General features: G+C 41.9%; 1 protein-coding gene across 2 annotated transcripts in view; it reads right to left on the reverse strand.

The window, feature by feature from the left end:
- Positions 1-855: 855 nt before the first annotated feature.
- The window catches only part of SLC1A1 (solute carrier family 1 member 1), a 60,149-nt gene continuing 46,673 nt past the window's right edge, over positions 856-14,331 (reverse strand). For both annotated transcript variants that reach the window (XM_031449779.2, XM_010995231.3), the window contains exons 11-12: positions 5,096-5,230; positions 856-3,039 (exon numbers count right to left, since the gene is read on the reverse strand). In XM_031449779.2, coding sequence (XP_031305639.2) covers positions 2,793-3,039; positions 5,096-5,230 — 382 coding nt within the window. In that variant the 3' untranslated portion in view covers positions 856-2,792. The remainder of the gene's footprint in view (positions 3,040-5,095; positions 5,231-14,331) is intronic.

Raw genomic sequence — 14,331 nt, forward strand, 5'->3', positions numbered from 1 at the left:
TGTAACATCTGTAAAACCTGCACTGCTGCTGGCCCACTGCCTGATTATAAGCCATGGTTTCCTCAGGCTGTTCTCGGAATGGGGTGTGTTTAATAAAGGGCCTTGTACACAGTGGGCTCACAAAGATTTGTTGAAAAATAATTAGCTAGAGCTGGTAACACCATTCCTCTGAAAAAGAGTATATTTTGGGCAAAGTCAAAGTCATATGGGGGCCTTCCTCAGATGCATGAACTCTTCCAAACAGATCTAAGGAGTTGTGTTGTTGGGTATTTTAGTCCATGTTGCCAAAAGAGGAAATTATTCTGAGTTAGTATGGCCAGGTAGCGGTAAGCATTTCTATGAGATACTTTACTCTCTCAGCGGGGCCTAGGGAGCTGTCCATGCCCTTGTTTTCTATCACAGACGAGTGAGTCCACCCAGCAGAATACTGTCACAGCTCAGGTTCTAGGCAGAACTGTGCCATCTTTAAAGAGCTCCCTGAATATAGCTCTCTGTATTTTGTAGTCACATTTCAGAGGGCAGGGTTGGTCCTTCAGTGAAAGCAAGTCACCCTCATATTGAGATAAGACTATCTCCCACTTTAGTATTTCGAACCAAATTCTACCTTTCCTTTCATCTCAGTTATAAGTGTGGGCAAACTGTTCACAGGGGTACTGTTATTTCAGCCTTATAATCCCCACTGATTAGCATGAAGAATCTGATTACTGTTCCTCAAGCCCTGCTTTTTCATTCTGGGGTATAAACAGAGCTTTGAAAACAATAATCCGTGTACAATCTGAATCAACTGTCCAGGTCTCCACCTTCTCACACCCATCCAGGTGAGTGCGATAAAAGAGCAGATAAAGGAAGAAAATGGAGGGGAAGAAAGAATGACGGAAATGTTTATTCAGAATGGAACATTGTTCTCGTTTATGAGTTAACAGCACAGTGTATTAAGAGGCTGGTTACAAACTCACTTCAAAATGAGGATGACCTGCAGTTCACGAACAGCTCTGCCAACTCCAGTGCCTCAAATCGGAGCAGCCTGCCAAGGGGGTAGAACCATTCAGCCCACGATAAATCACTGATTCAACAGTATTTATATTTAGAATTACTTCCTATAAACACCACCAGTATTTTCATTTTAAAATTCACATTGAATCACTGGTCAGAATTTTATGTTTACATGACCATTTGGTATCAATTCTCTTGTAGATTTCAGGTGCAAGTTGTCATCAATACTGAGCATTTATTTACTATTCTGTGATCTTTGGCACAGTTTCTGGTTTCTTAAATATAAAAGCACAGGCTTAAATTGGCTAGTCAATGCTGCAGAAATAGGACTATTTTGGATCTTGGTATATATACAAGTTTATGTTAAGCATTATTTACAAGATGTGAGCCAAAGCACAGACTTTAATATGCTATCTTCACAAATGAGCAGGAGAATGACAGGCAATGGATTTTAATGAGCAGGGGCCAAGATTACTAGACTACTAGTTAGTTAGAACAACCCTCCCTGGAGGAAGAGGTAAGTTTCATATAATGGAAGAATTTCCCTGAACCATTGATACCAATGTCTCATGTCATAGGATTTACTCTGCAAGAATCCAGGGTAGGGACAGTGTGGCATGTTTAACCCATCAAACCCATACTAAAATACAATTTAGCTGGTAGCTCGCCACTGTTGTTTGGGCCCTGATGGGTACAAAAGGGCAAAGTACTGTCAATTTTCAGTGGGTATAATTGACCTTGGAAGAATGAAGCCTTCCAGTTGGATAAAAACAGTCAGCCTTATGTGAGTGACACCCTTCTATATAATCTTACACAGAGCTGATACGGATTTTCTCCCAGCAGTAGAATCTGAAGGTTAGAAAAGAATGGCTATGCCACCTCAGAGTATCAACAGAATACATCTCTGCCTTGGGGCTAATACACGGATGTGAAACGATCAAACGACATGATTTCTCATCTGGTGCTCCTAACAGGGGAGTTCTGATAAGCCCCAAAGCAGATTTGGACTGAAATCGCAGTTATTATTCAAGTACAAGGAGAGCTCTTTATTTCACATTGACGGTTCAGTTATGATCTCTGTCAAGTTATATGAAAATAATAAATATATACATATATGTATACCTAGCTCTATACTGAACACTGGGCTAACGGTCACCAGTGTCCCAATACAGTACATTGGAAAAAAAAGAACCCTTCTCCCACACCCATCTTAAAACTGTTAGTGCAGAACTGTGCTGGTCTGTTTCTTTCAAAATAGTTTCTTTGAACCTGGCTGGACATGAGTTCAAAATGGTTAATTTGGCACGTTAACTGGGCAAGGTGAGGGGAGTTGTTTATATGCATTATAATCTTTATAAAAATGTGAAGGTCAAAGGAAATCCATGCCAAAAGAAAGCCTGAGTAGAAATTTGTAGTCAGTGACAGAATATTTTTTAAAAACCCAAAACATTGGTCTGTGCATGAGAAAGCAGTTTCTCTTCGATATCTATTACCTAATTCCAACAGTTACAAATTTAAATATTTCCAACCTCTGCCTCTTATAGAATTTAAAAATTCCAGATAATACAGCTTTCCTTTTAATCAATTTCCTCTCCTCTTACCCCACCCCCAAATCCCAGAACCCAGAGAGCAAAAGCTGTGAATCCAATATAGAAAATAATCCGGAAGTCTGTCTATCAAATCAAATGTACAATTGGCCATTAGTGTTTTTCTTTTCCTTATTTAATGTTTGACTTTGCAAAGAGATGGCTCTCCTGGAGCTGTCCTTCACCATTTCCAGTCTTCTGAAGCCAGGAGCCCTAGAACTGTGAGGTCTGAGTGAACGAGATAGTGTCGGACTTGTCAACGGCAAAGCCTCCGTTGATGTAGGACTTCTTGGTGTCTGAATCTTCATTGTCGAGTGTTGCGGATTCCAAGGCAAAGGGGTTCACGATGTTGACTTCAGATGAAACGTCCATCTGCTCCAGCTCCTTCTTAGAGAGCTTCTCCACGATCCCGGTCCCGAACGCATCACCAAGGACGTTCACCATGGTCCTGAACCGGTCCCTGGGGAGGACAGGGTGCGTCAGAGGAAAAGCCCAGATTTCATTTTCCTTTGATGCTGGAGACAGGAAAGGACCCCAAGAATTCAGTTATGAATTAAGCAAAGCACAAAGTGCTGTCCTTGTGGCTGGCTGACCAGAGGCTCATCATTTCACAGGCCTGGGCAGAGGTGCTTTATAAAGGTACAGAACGAGCACACAGGCTGCTCTGGGTCTGTGCACCCCATAAGTCACAATGACTCTGCTGAATCTAGTACCAATCTCCCCAAATTCATTCGTCTCCTCCCACAGAAATGTGAACAGTCTTCAAAGATACTTTGGGGGAGCTGAGGGAGGGTCAGGATTCATAAGTCCTTTACCCCAACCCCTGTCTTGTGGGCATTTCTGGGCTCTCTCTTGGCTGAGGTGTGAGAATGTGGATGTTGTGTGGGTGGTATACATACCAAGTGGGGGGGTGTGTGTGTGTGCATGCATGTGCATGCACACATCTAAGTGGTCCTGTGTGCTTGTGTGTCCCTGGTGTGTTCCCTTCTTCCCACACTAGGTCACTCCATGAACCAGCCAGCAGGGATGCCACTGAGCACAGAGTCAGAAAAACCAGGCCAGCCTGGGACCGGCTTTCTCCTTGTGGGACCCTCAGCCGGTCCTAACTCCCACACAGCCTGGAGGAGGCTGGTGGTGGGAAGAGGTGTAGGTGGAGAAGGCGTACTGAATACTGGAGCATTGTTGTACATGAATATTCTTGTGAAAAACTACAGCTGTAGGACAGAAAAGGCCAACAGAGCTTACACACATCATTCTGGGTGCCCTTCTGTTATTTAGACCCTGGCATGGACCAGCTAGTGTCTTTTTGTCCCATGGATCATATCAGACCTTTGACTTCTCTGAATGTCTTGGATGTGAAGGTCACTGGTTCCAGGAAAAACCAGGGAAAGGAAAGAAGTGCAGATCCACCATAACCACTAGAAAGAAAGACTGAAGCACCTTCCTCAATGGTAGGGTATCTTGGCAAGACAGGTGCTACACCTCAGTTAGGCCTTGTAGAACCAGCTAGCTGTCCCAAATGCAGGAGCGTCTGCCTTCTGGGATGTGACTGTATCTTCAATCCCACATGGAATGTTTCTGCTTCCCTTTCTACCATCTCAGCTGCTTCCTGCAAACTACATGACACTGAACTCCCCAGTAAGCCTGGCTGTTTCTGAGCTGACTTCCCCTAATGGCCAGGAGACAGAGCCAGAACCAGATGTTGGGAGCTCATTGCACAGAGTGGGTATCAAGGATAAAGCCAGAAACCAGGCTTGTTCTAACTTCAGCTCTGAGGGTCACAAAAGGCATGTTCTTGTGCAGATATTCTGGGGTGTGTGTGTGTGTGTGTGTATGAATGAATGAATGAATGGTTGGAGGGAGAGAGAGAATGAATGAATGGTTGGAGGGAGAGAGAGAATGAATGAATGGTTGGTTGAGGCCTAAATGGTTCAACTCATTCTAATCGTAACAAACCTCTTACACTGGCTCCGCCCTTGCAACAACCCCAAGAACTAGACAGAATCTTCCCATCTCTCAGATAATGCAGCTGGGCCTCAGTGAGGTTAAGTAACTTGCTCAAGGTCAAACAGCCAAATCAGTGGCTCAAACTCAAATCAGTCTTATCCCAAAGCCTTTGCTTGTGCCACGATCTTGGAAAGGTGGGCTGACGATGGTGCTGACCCAGGGCTGGGAGAGGCTATGGTGGCTGATGGGGTTTGGAGTGTCTGGGCCCTGGCCCAGCTGCTTCACCTATTATTTCATGTTTATCTCATGCCACACCCAGCTCTTAATCTTGAGCATTACCAAGTATAATGAGCTAAGAGAGATCACTGGCTTTTCAAAATTGCTGCTCAAGGTTATGGGGAGTTAATTTTTAAGCATGTTATCAGATGGCCTGGTCAGAGGGAAATTAAAGCAGCAACAGATGGCTCGTCAGGCAATCTGAGGAGAGAATGATGACAGACTGCAGATTCTGCATGGCTGGGAAGCCCACCTTCCCAACCAGCAGAGGCCGCGCTTTTATTCCAACTCACAGGAGCCAGTCGACAGCGATGATCAGGGTGACATCCTCAGCAGGCAGGCCCACGGCACTCAGCACAATCACCATGGTCACCAGGCCAGCCTGGGGCACACCAGCTGCTCCGATGCTGGCGGCTGTGGCCGTGACACTAAAGCAAAAACACATCAGCTGTTAGAAAGGAGTTAGACACCCATTTCTCCCTTCAAGGTCCCCGGGCCAAAATGGTTAGTCCTGTTGGCTGACTGCAGTGTCCCTTAATTGGCCAGACAGAATCTGTTATCTTCTGAGCATCAGCTCGGCCTCCTTAGCTGTGGGAAACTGAGGGGAGTATGATCTTCTCCAGGGGGAGATACGGCACATCATTCTAAGGCAAGGAAGTGGAGAAGAACTGCATGAGTGGCACGCACACAAAAAAAATGAGCTAGAAAGAGATTTAAGAGGAAGGCAAGAGTTTGCCAACCAGGGTGTAAATGGAGGGCTTTATCCACCCATCCATGGATGAACAAATACGAAGGACCTACCCACCTGCTTTCTTCCTCCCTTGTTTGATCTACTCACCCAACCAGTCATTTATTGGGCACCTAATATGTGCCAGGAATTTACACTGCCATGAAGGATGGTAGCGGGATGGTGGTTGGGGTAGCCAGGAAAGGATATTTCAGGTGAAGGAAAAAGGAATGAGGCAACAGCCAAGTAGATTTCATGCACTCCTCTGATATCACAAGACTCTTGACCTCTCTGGGAGCTGCCCTTTAGGGCACTGAGTTGAGAAATAGCTATGACTCCTGTCCAAGGTACAAGTGTTCCTGACTGTTCCTTTTTGCCAGTGGATGCACTTTGTGCAAAAGGAAGAGGGATCTGGAAACCAGGAGAGGCAGCCAAGAGAACTTCATTACCATGTGTTTAAAAAGATCCCTCTTGGGCCGATAGAATGTGGCACTAGGAATTTTTTTCTTTGGAATGTGCAGTTTTCCATCAGGAACACCTTCCTTATTTAAATCTGGTCATTTTGGAGAAAACAGGGGCTCACCATGCCCTGAAAAGTGCCTGAATTTGAATGAGCTTGAGGAGACCCACTATATTTTCTGGACACATGTTCTCATCCTTGGGCCAAGGATCACTGGGTTGACCACTCATGATGCAGACGCTGTCAATTTAAACTAGAAGCATCCCTGATTCTATCCACATATCCATATTTTGTGGGCTTAAAAAGCCTCAGAGTTCTTACCAAACTGATTCTACTGCTCATTCATCTGCCTAGTGATGTCACAGGTGGTATTTGAGGGCACGGTCAAACACAGGTCACACGAAGTTCTTTGGCAAGTGTGGTTTCCTTCATGGCTGTGACCACCAACTTACAGTAAATTACAGATTTCTGGGGCTGTCCCAATTCCTCTAAAAGTTTCAGGCTTGCATAACCCTTTCAATCTGTTCTCACTTAAGTAGTCTTTGGAAAAACCTAAGTTTATTTCAACGCTGGTTGAAAACACTTAAACTGAATGCATCAGTGGGTTTTGTCAGAAGTAATTTGTGCCCATACTCACTGATTCCCCCCTGGAAGCCCCAACGGTTAACCACATCCCTATGACTTGAGGCTGGGCTTGAAACTCAAAATCCATTTTTCAAAGAAAACTTTGCCCTTTAGCCTCAACCTTGCTGATTAAACTTCAGCCATTTGACTGGCTCAGGTCTGAAACTTGGGGGTGAAAATATAAAAACCTACACATTCTGCTTGACTATATCTTACTTTGACTTTAGAGGGCTTTTGCAGAAGAAAACACAACAATCATTGGTAGAGAGTTCTTTCCTAGCACTGAGATCTAGTTTTAGGTCAGGCCATTTAACTCCGCTCTCCACGCAGGTTGAGGACTGGGTCGTGAAATAGAGCGAGCTCAGGTTTTAGAGGCCGACAGACCTGGCTCTGCTGTTTTACTTACAGTGTATCCTTAGGAAAGTTACCTCTCTGAGCCTCAGTTTCTTGCCTGTACAATGGGGAACATGTCTACTTTGCACGGCTGCTGCTAACATTAAATGAGGTAATATGTGTAAGGCATCTAGGTGTAGTGCCTGGATGCAGTAGATACTTCAACTGGTGCTATTTCTGCCGCTTCAACTGCTGCTGCTGTGGCTGGTATGCCCCCATCACAAAACAACTACTACTATTACTACTGCTGTCACTGTTTTCCTCTAAGCTCTTTCTAGGCCCCAAATCCCATAATTATCTTCCTTTATAAGAAAATTTATCCCACTTGCAATCCATTGTAACCTTTGATAAGTGAATATTATGACAAAACCACAAAAGGGTATGTTGTGGCTGGATGATGCCTGTTTCTCTGACGTCTAGTCCAAAAGGACCCCAGAAGGAGAGAATCTTTGGGTCTAAAAATCTCTTTAACCATCAACCGCATGATGTACAAGTGTAACTTGTAGAATTACAAAAATCACGCTTCTTATTTCATTCTCTCCCAAGAAGACCCAGAGAGGATTCTTTTAAGTCCATAATTACTCTGGGCTCACAGTTGTTATCTGCTCTGGGCCAGTAGTTATCAGCAAGTCTGATTTAAGAATACACAGGGCAGGGAGAGAAGTTTTCATGTGAATTAATAATTTAGTCTCTAGGTCCAAAGTTTATTCCTCTAGCAGTGAGGTTTTTAAAAAAAAAAGGTTTAAAAAGATCTAGTAAATGTATGGCTGAGGCAGAGATAAAGAATTCATCAGAAAGTGGCAGGAGGTGGGGCTTCAAGATGGCAGAATAGAAGGACACAGAGTCCACCTTCTACCACAAGTACATCAAAAGTACATCTACATGTGGAACAATTCTCACAGAATACCTACTGAACTCTAGCTGAAGATCTTACACAAGTAAACCTACAAGAATCATCTCCAGGTAACCAGATAGGGTACAAAAAAAAAAGAATCAGGATGGGACCTGCACCCTGGGGAGGGAGCAGTGAAAGAGGGAAAGTGCCCTCACCCTGGGAAGCCCCTTTGCCAGCAGAGAGATCAGCTGGGACAGAAAGGGGAGCTTCAGAGGCTTGGGGAGAGCACAGCAGCCTCTTTGTGGCAGAAGAGTGAGAAACCAGCAAGACGATCTGCAGTCCCCGGCCTGAGACGTGAGCCTGCTGGGGACTGGCTGCTGAAGCTCAGGCTTCAGAGGACAGACCCAGGGAGAGGACTGGGGTTGGCTGTGCAGAGATAGCCTGAAGGGGCTGGAGTGTGGTATGGGCTGAAACTGGGAGTGTGTGCAAAGCAGTCCAGGTCCGCCATAAAAAGCTCCAATGATATTGCGTGAAGGGAGAGGCAGGACCCTGCCATAGCAGCATCCTTCTTGGCTTGCTCTAGAAGGATACAATCCCTGGTGGGTTGCCCCCAAGTGGAGGTGGGGCTAAAATTTGAGCCCTGTCCCAGGTGGCTTGGGCGGATTTACACCAATGGTGCCTTTGTAAACTCACTGCATGCAGGACATCCAAGGAGAATACTTGGTGTTAGCAGTGGGCATGTTCATGCAGAGGCAGGGCTGGGGTTTGCACTGACCCTGTAGCTCACAGCAGACCCAGGTGTGCGACTACGTGCAACTACAGCCAGTGGGTCATGGTGCCTTTGTGAGCACAGTTCCTGAGGATACTGCCTGCATTCCCACAGCTGAGGTGAGGCCAAGGGCAGCACCAACAACGGTGTATTTTGTGAGCCTGCATGACAGGTGACAGGCAACAACACAGAGGGCACTTCCTGGTAGACACCTCTGTGGAGGAATATTCAGTGGCTCCTCTCGCAGTGGAAGCAATCCTAATAGAACAATTAGACTTATTTCCAGTACATTATATCAAAAAAAAAAAAAAAAACAAAAAAACAGAATATACATTCTTTTCAGGTGCACATGAACATTCTCTAGGATAGATCACATACTCAGAAACAAAACAAGTCTCAACACATTTAAAAGGATAGAAATTATTTTAAGCATCTTTTCTGATCACAATTGCATGAAACTAGAAATCAACCACAGAAAGAGAAATGAAAAAAAGAATGACTGCATGGAGACCAAATAACATGCTGCCAAAAAAAAAATCAATGGGTCAATGATGAAATTAAAGAGGAAATTTAAAATACCTTGAGACAAATGACAATGAAAACTCAGCCACAAAAAATCTATGGGATGCAGCAAAAACAATCCTAAGAGGGAAGTTCATAGTGATACAGCCCTTCCTCAAAAAACAAAAATCTCAAACAACCTAACCTACCACGTAGAAGAACCAGAAAAAGAAGAACAAACAAAACCTAAAGTCAGTAGAAGCATAGAGGGAAAGAAATAATAAAGATCAGGGAGGAAATAACTAAAGATTAAAAAATAATAGGAAAAAAATCAATAAAACAAAGAGCTGGTTTTCTGAAAGGGTAAATAAAATCAACAAACTTCTGGCCAGACTCACCAAGAAGAAAATAGGACCTAAATAGACAAAATAAGAAATGAAAGAGAAGCAATGAAAACTGATACCACAGAAATAAGAAGACCATAAGAGAATACTATGAACAATTAAATGCCAACAAACTGGACAACCTAGAAGAAGTGGACAAGTTTCTAAAAACATACAGTCCACCAAAACTGAATCAAGAAGAAATAATTTGAACAGACTGATCACCAGAAGTGAAATAGAATCTGTAATAAAAAAAAAAACAAAAAAAAAACCCTGCAAATAGAAGTCCAAGACCAAATGGTTTAACTGGGGAATTCTACCAAACATACAAAGAAGAACTTACACTGGTCCTTTTCAAACTCTTCCAAAAGACTGAAGAGGAGTGAATACCCCCAAACTCATTCAATAAAGCCACCATCACCCTGACACCAAAACCAGACAAAGACACTACCAAAAAAAGAAAATTACTGGCCAATATCTTTGATGAATATAAATGCAAAAATTCTCAACAAAATATTAGCAAACCAAATCCAACAACTCATAAAAAAGATCATTCCCTATGGTCAAGTTGAATTCATTCCAGGATCACAATGATGGTTCAACATATGCAAATCAATCAATGCAACATATAGCACATCAACAAAAGAAAGGACAAAAATCACATGATCATCTATATAGATGCAGAAAAAGCATTTGATAAAATTCAATTTATAATGAATTCATTCATTATAAAAACTCTTAACCAAAATGTGTATAGAAGGAACATAATATAAGCTATTTATGACAAACTCACAGCCAACATAATACTCAATGGTGACAAGTTGGAAGCCTTCCCACTAAAATCTGAAACAAGACAAGGATGACTGCTCTCACCACTTTTATTCAACATAGTATTGGAAGTTCTAACCATAGAGCAATCAGACAAGAAAAAGAAAGGAGACACAAATTGGAAGGGAAGATGTAAAATTGTCACTATATGCAGGTGACATGAAACTTACATAGAAAACTCTAAAGACTTCACACAGAAACTACTAGGGCTGATAAATGAATTCAGCAATGTTACAAGCAGGTTTCAAGATGAACACACAGAAATCTGTCGCATTTCTTTACACTAACAATGAAATATCAGAAAAGGAAAGTAAAGAAACAATCCTTTTTAAAATCACATCAAAAAAATACTTAGGAATAAACCTGACCAAGGAGGTGTAAGACTTATACACTGAGACTACAAAACCCTGATAAAGGAAATAAAAGATGATTTTTAAAATGGAAAGATATCTCATGCTCTTGGATTAGAAGAATTAATGTCAAAATGGCCATACTACCCAAAGCAATCTACAGATTTAATGTGATCTTATCAAATTACCCAGAAGCCTAAACAGATATTTCTCCAATGAAGACACACAGATGGCCAAGAGGCGCATGAAAAGATGTTCAATATTGTTAATTATCAGAGAAAGGCAAATCAAAACTACAATGAGGTATCACCAAAATGGCCATCATTAAAAATTCTACAAATAATAAATGCTGGAGAGGGTGTGGAGAAAAAGAAACCCTCTTACATTGTTGGTGGGAATGTAATCTGGTGCAGCCACTTTGAAAAACAGTATGGAGATTGCTTAAAAAACTAAAAATAGACTTACCCTACAATTCAGTCATTGCATTCCTGGGTGTATATCCAGAGAAAACTCTAATTTGAAAAGATACATGCACCACAATGTTCACAGCACTATTTACAATAGTCAAGACATGGAAGCAACCTAAATGTCCACTGACAGATGACTGGATATTTATACACACACACACACACACACACACACACACACACACACACACACACACACAGAGGAATATTACTCAGCCATCAAAAAGAATGAAATAATTCCATTTGCAGCAACATGGATGTACTTAGAGATCATCATACTGAGTGAAGTAAGTCAGATGGAGAAAGACTAATACAACATGCTATCACTTACATGTGGAGTCTAAAAAAGTGACACAAATGAACTTATTTACAAAACAAACTGACTCAGAGACATAGAAAACAAACATGGTTACGAAAGGGGAAAGGAGAGGGAGGGATAAATTAGGAGTTTTTGATTAGCAAATAAGAACTACTACATATAACAAAGAAACAACCTAAATGTCCATTGACAGATGACTGGATAAAATAGTTATGGTATATTTCTACAATGGAATACTACTCAGCCATAAAAAAGAATAAAATAATGCCATTTGCAGCAACATGGGTGCACCTGGAGATGGTCATTTAAATGAAGTAAGCCAGAAAGAGAAAGAAAATTACCATATGATATCACTCATATGTAGAATCTTAAAAAAAAAAAAGACACAAATGAAATTATTCACAAAACAGACTCAGACACAGAAAACAAACTCATGGTTACTGGGCAGAAAGGGGGTAGGAAGGGATAAAATGGGAGTACAAGCACAAGATTTGCAGGTACTAACTACTATATATAAAATAGATTAACAACAAGTTCATACTGTATAGCACAGGCAACTATATTCAGTATCGTGTAGTAAACTATAATGAAAAAGGATATGAAAAGGAATATGTATACATATGTATGACTGAAATATACTGTACACCAGAAGTTGACACAACATTGTAAATGAATTATACTTCAATTAAAAAAATTAAAACAAACTGCTATATATAAAATAGATAAACAACAAGGTCCTACTGTATAGCACAGGGAATTATATTCAATATCCTGTAATAACCTAAAAAGAATATGAAAAAGAATATATGTATATATATAAAATTGAATCACTGAAACTAACATAGCATTGTAAATCAACTATACTTAAAAAAAGAAAGAAGAAAAAAGTAGCAAATACCCAAAAGAAGTGACATCTCATACAACTGCTCCTTGGAAATCAGTTCAGTACAGACCAGGTTCCACAGGCCAGGGTGAGGGCGGTGGGAAGAAACACTCAGAGACATAAAAGGAACAGCCGCGGGAACCACAGTGGTTGTGGCACTTTCTCAGGCATGATTCAGGGTTTCAATTTTAACGTACTTGCTGCTATTCAAACTACAGAACTTTACTCATGCTCTTTGGGCTCAGGCTCCCAAGCTGCAAGTACTTTTTACAGATCACACAGCACTGGTGTAGTTTCCCACCTGACGCACCAAACAGTCTAGTTTGCACTTGTCTTCAGTTAATTTCAAGCAAACTGCAATGAATGCTTTATGATTTAGGGTTGGGAAGATTTTTAAATGTGCTGTACTCAAACTACTGTTAGAACTTACTTTATGCCTGGGATTGATTTATGCCTTTGTCAAGTGCTTAGGATGCAAGAGTGAGTTAACCCTGAAAGGTTCAGATTCAGCTGTGTGTAGGCCAAGGAACCCCGTTTAGTCTTAAACTTCCATTCTAAAGTGAACTGAAATCTCAGGATTAACTCGAATTCCAACCCATCACTTGAAAGCAGCACTGTTCAGTAGAATTTCCCCTGTGATGGCACCTACTTCTCCAATGATAAAACCTTCTATGTCTGCTCTGTCCAATTTGTGTGTGTGGCTAATGGATACCACATTGAATGAACAGAGCTGTTCCAAAGAAACAAGTCTGGCAAAATTCACTGATGACATTTTCACCATCTACTTGAGAGGACAATTTTAGTCTTCATTTGACTAGAATTCTGTGTAGTATTTGACTCTGTTGATCATTTTATCCTTGAAAATCTTTCTTCTCTGGGTGTCCTTGACACCATGTTTTCACAGCTCTCTTACCACTTTTCTGTTCCTTCTCATTCTCCCTCTTGGGTTCCCCACTCTCTGCCTGCCTCTTAATATTAGCATTTTCGAGGGCTCAGACCTTAGTCTCTTCCTCTTCCCTATAAACTCTCCCTAAGGAATGTCATCCATTCCCAACATTTACTGAGTGCTCAGTATGTAGGTACCGTTCTAAGCATTTTATCTGCATCATCTGACTTAATCATCACTATTTGCATAAAATGTAGGTATATTATTATCCTCATTTTGCAGGTGAGAAAATGGAAGCTTAGAGAATTCAAATAGCTTGGCCAAGGTCACAGCTAATCATGGTGAAGCTAAGAGTCAGACAGACAACTGACTCACAACCCGCATGTGTGATGACCACCACCAAGCTGATGACTCTGACTTTGCATCTGCAATCGAGACCATATTTCTCACTGCATATTTCCACCTGGATGTCTTAAAGGCACTTCAAATTCAATGTGTCAAAAAGTATAAGCTCTTTATCTTCCCACCCATACTTGCTTCTTAAACTGGTCCCTGTTCTGATAAGTACCATCCACCAATCCAGAACCACTCACCGATCCTGGGGTTGCCTTCCTCTGTCCCTCACTCTGAACCCAGTAGATAGATGCCTCTTGAACTCATCAGCTCTCCTGCATCCCCCACATCAGCACCTTACTGTAGGCCTTTTCATGTCTTACCTGCAGCTGTCTCCTAACTGGTCTTCCAGCTTATGGTTCCTGCCTCATTCCATCCGTCCACCACATTGCCAGCTACCTTTCCAAAATGCAGATCTGTCCATTATATGAAAGACTGTCTAAGACCCTTCCATGAGCTCCTCACACAAAGCCTCTCATAACATGATCCCTGCCTCCTAATTTGTCTATGTTCTCCACATGGTCCTTTTTATGCCAGCCATGCCAAATAATCTGTACTCTGTAACTAGGCCATGGTCACATCAAGACCCTTGTTTATCCAAAATGCTCTTAGCATCCCTCTTCTACTAAATTCTTTTTCCTTTTCTAAGACTTAGCTAAACTTCCCCCTCCTCTAAGAAGCTTTTCCTCTCCTTCCCAGGTGGAGCCAACC

Source organism: Camelus dromedarius, chromosome 10, assembly GCF_036321535.1.
Source record: "Camelus dromedarius isolate mCamDro1 chromosome 10, mCamDro1.pat, whole genome shotgun sequence".
Classification (NCBI taxonomy): Eukaryota; Metazoa; Chordata; class Mammalia; order Artiodactyla; family Camelidae; genus Camelus; species Camelus dromedarius.